This window comes from Phoca vitulina, unplaced genomic scaffold (genome assembly GCF_004348235.1).
Source record: "Phoca vitulina isolate PV1807 unplaced genomic scaffold, GSC_HSeal_1.0 scaffold97, whole genome shotgun sequence".
NCBI classification, from domain to species: Eukaryota; Metazoa; Chordata; class Mammalia; order Carnivora; family Phocidae; genus Phoca; species Phoca vitulina.
In genome coordinates this window covers 2287935-2295584 of record NW_022589800.1, presented here as the reverse complement: position 1 = coordinate 2295584, position 7650 = coordinate 2287935, and the positions used below count along the sequence as shown (strand labels likewise).

The following is a 7650-nucleotide window of genomic DNA, read 5'->3' as shown; positions in this document are numbered from 1 at the left end:
GGGTGGGGGGGGGTGGCGTTAGGGCTTCAGTATATGAATTTTGGTGGTGGGGGGGACACAAATAATCAGTTTATAACAATAAGACCACTTCATTTGGAGTTCAATGCCAGCAAAATTACTTGGATTACACATGTAACGGAAATTCTCTAGAAGCTTTATCAGAAGTGAAGCTGACAATTTGATTGATAATCTTATGCTTTACATCTCTACCTCATTTGGTTCTGAGCTTAGGAGGGGGAAAGAATGCTAGTTACCTGGTTCTACAGGCTCTATAATACTAACCAGTAGGGCTGGGTTGGGTTGCAGTCATAAGTAAACTTGAGAATCTTAGAGGCTTGCTTTCTCACACCAGCACACCACATGCAGCCTCTGTCTTGGGGCTGCCATCCAAGGCGGCGGCTCTCCCGAGCTCTGCAGAGCCAGGTGCTCAGAGCCCCGCAGGTGGCCTATGTCCGCAGCACCACACATTCCACTGCCCGGATCTCCGTGGCCTTAACCCCCCTGTGAGGGAGCGGGAGGGCTGTGTGTTTCCTACAGGGGACTGTGATAACCATACAGCACCGTGTGGGCTGTGGCTTCCTAACACTGGAGGTTGCCATTGACAAGAAGATTCGGGCAGTGATGGGATCTGGGGTGTGTGCAAGATCTGGGTGGGGCTGGAATCGTGGTTGGTGGTTCTTGGAGGAGTTTTTGGCACATAGAAATCGCCCCGTATCTGTGGCCGTAATAGAAAGAGCTCACTGACTGTGACCTCCAGCCTCATTATTAATGCTGACAAACGTGAAAGAGAAATGGCTGCAAACAGGATTTAAGTAAGTGTCCCTGCACTCAGTGAGTTCTGGAAGTTATTAAAGGGCACTATAATAACGTATGGCTTGGTCTTTAAAAGATCAGAACTCATGTATGCACACACGTTAACCAGTCAGAACCATCGACAAATCACCAGGCACTTCTCAAATGGGCGACATACATATTTTTGAACATTAACAAATGCCACTCTCTTCTGACAATGTATTTTCATCAGATCACAACACTTACCATCAGTGAGAACGTTCCAAGCCTTCCCTTGCATGTGTCTCTGTGAAAAGCTGTACCTCTGACCCCTCCTCCCCGCAATCCATCGCTGTACACGTTGTCCACCACACCCTCAGGTTGAAAAGCACAGCCTCCACTCAAGACTTCAAATCACGGACACTCCAGGGGCCAGGTGGTCAGCATGCCTCCCTGGAGATTGTTGTCCTTGCATCCGGGATGCTAGACACTGAAACAGCGATTATCACAATGTATTTCAATTCTTGGTTTAAATACACTTGTCCATCTCTGTATGTTCACATACCTACTAAGATACTTGGTACCAAGCATGTGTTGAGGGACTTTTTAGTGAGGGAATATACAAATTAAACTCAAGAGGAGGGCATGTGCTTTGTATTGTTGATGGTCCTATGCACTCTGGGGTGGCCACACTTTCATCTCTAAGGATAGTGGTGAACCAGCTGTGGTTTATGCAGGTGCCTGGGGAGATGGCAGTAGACCTGAGAACGCAAATCCTCCCATTTACAAAGGAGCCAGCGAGAATCAGGGAAGGAGACAGGTGGAAGGATACAGGGTGAGATAGGAAAGAGGAGGCTTTGAAGATACTGAAAAGGAGAAGAGGAGGATGGAGTGTCCAGATGGGAGGAGGAGGGGACACTGAGGCAGAGCTGGTGGAGAAACTGGGACTCTGATCTGTTAGAACAAGCAGGGCTTGGCGACACCATGCAGTTTCTGTTTTTTGTTGTAGTGGTGAGACGTGAGTCTCCAAGAGGTGCAGAGACCTTCCATTGTCACACACAACTTCGAGGAGGGAATCCGGAAGGGGAGGCTGAGGATGAGGAGAGCAGCGGGAAGCAAGCCAGAAGGACAGTCTTGGTCCGAGCTGGAGGGGAAATGAGAGCACGAGTAGGAAGCTGGAGGTTGAAGGAGCAACAGATAGTCTTTTGTTTCAATTAGCAGTTGGTGGGGAGCATAGCTTGTTGGTGGAAGAAGGAAGTCAGAACAGAAACACTGAGGGGCAGGTTTGCTGAGAACAGAGGGAAGTTGAGGAATGTCTGCAAGTGACATACTATCTCTGGAACTCGTCCTGCTGGCTGCTCTTCTCTCGGGGGCTGACAGTGCAGAAGGTAAGAGCTCTGCCGGCTGCCCAGTCCCTGATCCGGGCGGGGTGTGCTCGCCTTTCCCTAGACAGATCATGATTCTCAGGTCACCAGAGTGCTCACACCCTGAGGGTTCCTGTCTCCTGGTAAGGCTTACCCCTTGAAAAGAGTATGGGGCCCCGGGTGAGGGAAATGCCATCATTAACCTAGTCATAACTTGTCCCTACCCCTCCCCCCTTCTCTCATTTCTTCTCTCTCTGTCCCTCTCTCTCCCTCTCTCTCTCCCTGTCTTTCTCTCCCTCCTTCCCTCTTTCTCTCTGTCTCTCTGTCTCTCCCTCTCTCTCCCCCTTCTTCCCTCCCTCCCTTTCTTTCTCTCTCTCCTCCTGTCTTTCTCTCTCTCCTTCCCTCCTTCCCCCCTTCTCTCTCTGTCTCTCCCTCTCTCTCTTCCTCCCTCTTTCTGTCTCTCTCTGTCTCTCGTCTCTCTCGTAACTGGTTCACTTTCCATCTTCTCCTTCCTGCTTGCCTCCTTTTTCCCTTAAACTACCTGACCCTCTACCGCTCCACTACCCTCAGCCACTCAGGAACACATCTTGTTCCATGTCATCCAGATCTCATCCTTTGCCAACCACTCCTGGGCACAACATCGAGGCTCAGGTTGGCTGGGTGATGTGCAGACTCATGGCTGGGACAGTGAGTCTGGCACGATCATTTTCCTGCACACCTGGTCTAAGGGCAACTTCAGCGACGAGGAGCTGATAGATCTGGAGCTGCTGTTCCGTGTCTACTTCATTGGATTAACTCGGGAGACTGAAGAATATGCCAGTCAACTGCACTTTGGATGTAAGTTCAATCTACTCCATTAAGGGAATCCCTCAGAAGGTTCTTCTGTTTCTGGGAAACATCCTCATATCATTCTGGGCTACTGCCCGTTATTCCTGTCCCTCCATAAAAATCTTCATACATAAACTTCTTGGGGGTCATTCATATGTTGACTCCTCAAGATTTTCTAGACTCTTGCTTCTTCTGACTCCTTTTTTTCTTGTGCATTTTTATCTTTCCCCAGTGTTCTCCCTTCTATGGTAAAACATGGAGACACACAATTGTCCACCTCTGCACCTGATTCCCTTAAACTTTGGTCTCTTTCTCCATTCAGTACCTTCCAAGGTCTATGTCCACAACCCAACAACCATTATGGCCTGTGTCATGTGCCCTGGAGAGCTGTAATTGCAGCTCCTTCACATGGGCTCCTACCCCCCCGCCCTCACCCTCCAACCTGTGACTCACCTATCATTTTCCCGACTTCTCCAAGTCAAATTCTTGATTCTTGGCATGTATCCCTTATGGCCCCTTCCCCATCCCATCAATTCTCTTCCTTATTCCTGATCAAATACATCTTTAGCTTACCCCTACACCCTTATAAAATTTTCTTGCTCCACTTTTTTAAAAAGATTTTATTTATTTATTTGACAGAAAGATAGAGAGCACGAGCAGGGGGAGTGGCAGGCAGAGGGAGAGAGAGAAGCAGGTTCTCCGCTGAGCAGGGAGCTCGACATGGGGCTCAATCCCCGGACCCTGAGATCATGACCTGAGCCGAAGGCAGACGCTCAACCGACTGAGCCACCCAGGCGTCCCCTTGATCCACTTTTTAATAAAGTTCTTATAGTGTTTCTCTCATTTTTTTTCACAAATCTCTATTTCTTCTTCTTCTTCCTTCTTCCTAGATCCTTTTGAAGTACAGGTGACAGCTGGCTGTGAGCTACATTCTAGTGACATTGCAAAAGTCTTCTTACAGGCAGCTTATGAAGGATCAGATTTCCTGAGTTTCCAAAACATGTCATGGGTGCCAGCTCCAGAGGGTGACAGCAGAGCCCAGAGGGCCTGTGATCTCATGAACCAGTACGAAGGCATCAAGGAAATTGTGCACAGGCTCCTCACAAACACCTGTCCCCGATTTGCCTTGGGTCTCTTTGATGCCTCGAAGGTGGATTACAAGAGGCAAGGTTGGTACAGCCCCTTCCTCTAAGATTTTTCCATACAAGTCTTGCCCCTTCCCACCATCCTTTTCAAAGTCGGGACAAGGAAGAATTCAAGACAGATAGGGTTTGCTGGGTACAAGTTTCCCAAAGGAAGATAATACATGCATATGGGTGTGGTTAAAGACCCCTAAGCTGTGTGTTAGAGTCCCTATCTGAATACCTCTCACGCCCTCTGCAGTGAGGCCAGAGGCCTGGCTCTCCACTGGCCCCAGTCCCGGTCCCGGCCGTCTGCTCCTGGTGTGCCATGTCTCCGGCTTCCACCCAAAGCCTGTGTGGGTGATGTGGATGCGGGGTGAGCAGGAGCAGCGGGGCACCCAGCAAGGCGACGTCCTGCCCCATGCTGATGGGACGTGGTATCTCCGAGTGACCCTGGACATGGAAGCTGAGGAGGCGGCCGGCCTGTCCTGCCGGGTGAGACACAGCAGTCTAGGAAACCAGGACATCATTCTGTACTGGGGTGAGTAAGATGGGGTCTGTAGGTGTGTGAAGGTGGTTGTTGAGCCTAGAGGTTACGGCAGAGGAAGGTTTCATGACACCAGAATTATGTGAGCACAGTATCAGGAAGGAATGAATACAAGTGACTTCAAGAATGTAGGGATGGAATGATGGAACACGAAGGGCGCTCAGATGTAAGAGACTTAGGGAGAGATGAGGTGCCCTTCTCTGAGCAGGTGTGAGAATACCGTGACAAGGCCAGTTGAAGATGGCCCTCATACCCAATGCATATGTTGACGTGGGAGGAAATCAGTGGACAGAGTAGAACTGACAGTGGGTGGAAAATGACATTGGTGTGTCTTTCCAATACCCACAGGACACCACCTTTCCTTGTACTTGATCCTGTTGGCCGTGATAGTGCCCCTAATGCTTCTGATAGTCCTTGCATTGTGGTTTAAGAAGCGCTGGTGAGTTCTTTGTGTTTCCTCCTTTCTTCCCCGTGTCTTATTTCACATTCTATTTTTACCTCTCTTAGCTTCTGTCTCCTGACACTCCCCTCATCCTCACTTACCACCTCCAGTGCACCCAATATCTCCCATTTCTTTTCCACAGCTCCTATCAAGACATCCCGTGAGCTGCCTCATCACGCCTTCCCCAGTGGCCCAGGAACATAGGACCACAGAGTGATGATAACATTCTTTTTTCTATTTAATTTTTTTCTTGTTTCTGCTTTATAATCATTGTTCACATAAACTAATTTAGTTCTGTAACTCTGTATAGAATCCCTTCCTTGTAATCTCCATCTGTTCAATAGTCCTCTACTTTTGAAGCCCATTCTGATTCTCATCCTCCAGGGTGTTCCCTGATCCGTGGGTGGTAAGCCCTTCATCTCTGCTATATGTACACCTCACTTCTACCCTGCACGCAGTTACCTAGGTCTTTCTTCCCCTTCCTATGTGCAAGCTCCTTTGGGACAATGATCATGATGAAGGTGTGTTTCCTGTGTGTAATACATGCTCAGTGAAAATCAAACCCAAACAAACCATATCCAAGTTAGATTCACTGTCGTGTTGATAGTCTTTCTTCATAATGTTCATTCCTGACATGGTTGTAGTATTTGAAGGATTGACATTTCCCTTCTTGTTCCAGTGTTTCTTGTTTGGCCCAGAAATCCCACATTCCTTTAGCTCCCTCATTTTCTCCCTAACTCTTAAGGAAAAATGCAACTTTGCTCCCTGCCATACTTACTTTAAAAATACAATGAGCCATCCCTCTCCAACTTATTCTAAACATGAAGAGAGAAACAGTGAGCAAGCAATGTATGCAGGGCAGTGGGGCAGACGTGTCACTGAATGGTTAATAAAAAGGCACAAGAGAGCTGGTCCCCAGGATAAGGACGGGATCAAGGCAAGGGATGTATATGGAAAACAAACCCCCCAAAGGGTAGTGTTATCTCAGACACCTGTCTGGAGTTCTTTTCCTTTAAGTTTCATTCACTAATTCAAGTAATACTTGTCGAGCACTGAACACAAGACAGGCATACACACTTGTGAATTGGTGGGCGAGGAAACAGTCAGGGCTGCACCCACCTGCCTGGAGGGACCATGTCTACTTCTTCAGTCTGTCTATGTCCTTTGTACTGGGTACAATATTTTGTTTCTTTTTAGGAATTTTTGAATCAACTTTATAGATATGTAATTTACTTACAATAAAATGTATCTGTTTTAAGTGTGGAGTTCCATTCATTTTGACAAATGTATACACCTATGTAAGCAAGACCACAATCAAGATACAGCACGTTTCATTACCTGGATACCCCTGTCCTCATGTGCAGCTAAACCGCCAACCGGGCATCCTTGAAACTACTGGTATGCTTAATGATATGATTAAGCTTAGATTTGTCTTTTCTAATATTTGTATTAAAATGAAATCATCTGTATATACTCTTTGTATCTATGTGCTTTTTCCCCACCTAGCATATGGTTGTTAGGTCATCCCACATTCCTTCTTATTGCTCAATCGATTCCATGTATGAATATACCACTTTTTTTTTTTTTTTAAATTCATCCACTCTTTGATGGTTATTTGTTTTGTTTCTAGTTAGAGTCTCTTTGAATAAAGTTGCTTTGTTTGTTTTATTACCTGCCTGGACTAATTCTGTGGATTCTGGCTGCCCTGCAGTTTGCCCTGCTCACTTGTTTTTTCATCAAAGTGACAATTGGTATATAACGTTACATTAGTTCCAGATGTACAATGTAAATCTTAGATCATTGTCTACATTGCAAAGTGGTCACTGCAAGAAGATCTTTTTCTCTCCTCCCTTCTTGTTTTCCTCCCTCCTTCCCTCCCCTCTTCTCTTTCTTCCTCTTTCCCACCTTCCTCGGAGTCACTCCCACCTCTACTTCCTATATGGGATGTTGCCCGGTCCATGAATGATTTGATAAAGCCAATTACATCTTCAGATTCACTAGGTTAAATTTGTGTTTTAGCAGCACCTTAAACGGGTAAGGCTCACACCTTTTGTTGAGGGGACATGTGTGGATTGGAGTGCACATTTACCATTCAAGCAGCTTACAAATCTGCCCTGACTTCTACTTTGTTTGCAAAAATGGCTTCATGTCTGACCAGGGAAAAGCAGAGAACTGTGACCCGCTTCACTTTCTGCTTAGTATGTGTGCAACCTTCCACACCTCTAGGAATACGTGAGAGCTCGAGGTCCACCATGGCTGACTCACTTCCCTGACGTCTGTGAAACTTCAGTGGCTCTATTCTTTGCCTCAACTGGAATTGCAGCTGTAGGCAGCGGTCATGTTGACCTTTGATTTCTGCCACCGACTGCTATTGTTTCCTACAAACTCCCTGTACACGGGCCCTCTCTGTGGAGTTCCAGATTGGGTCTACCCTTCTGGTGACAGCAAGACCTCAGGTTCTCGGCCTCTGGAATCACTGCGCCAGGGGTGGGGTGGGGGCAGTCTTGTGTTCGGTCACCCCGTTGTTCTTGCTGAGGGTAAGGCAGTTTTTGAATTAAGTACTTCTTAATCTGTTGC

At 47.2% G+C, this 7650-nt stretch overlaps 1 protein-coding gene across 1 annotated transcript; it reads left to right on the top strand.

Annotated features, from left to right (window-relative positions):
- Positions 1-2083: 2083 nt before the first annotated feature.
- Positions 2084-5237, top strand: LOC116627464 (T-cell surface glycoprotein CD1c-like). Its single transcript, XM_032397226.1, has 6 exons — positions 2084-2159; positions 2706-2972; positions 3854-4132; positions 4347-4625; positions 4980-5070; positions 5216-5237. The coding sequence occupies exons 1-6, from the start codon at positions 2084-2086 to the stop codon at positions 5235-5237; spliced, it is 1014 nt and encodes a 337-aa protein (XP_032253117.1).
- Positions 5238-7650: the final 2413 nt, after the last annotated feature.

What these genes read in the sequence shown, in the direction of transcription:
- LOC116627464 (XM_032397226.1), top strand. Translation starts at nt 2,084, where the DNA reads ATGTCTGCAAGTGACATACTATCTCTGGAACTCGTCCTGCTGGCTGCT. An exon ending in GGTGGATTACAAGAGGCAAG is followed by an intron (nt 4,133 to 4,346) that starts GTTGGTACAGCC and finishes CGCCCTCTGCAG; the next exon opens with TGAGGCCAGAGGCCTGGCTC. An exon ending in GGACATCATTCTGTACTGGG is followed by an intron (nt 4,626 to 4,979) that starts GTGAGTAAGATG and finishes CAATACCCACAG; the next exon opens with GACACCACCTTTCCTTGTAC.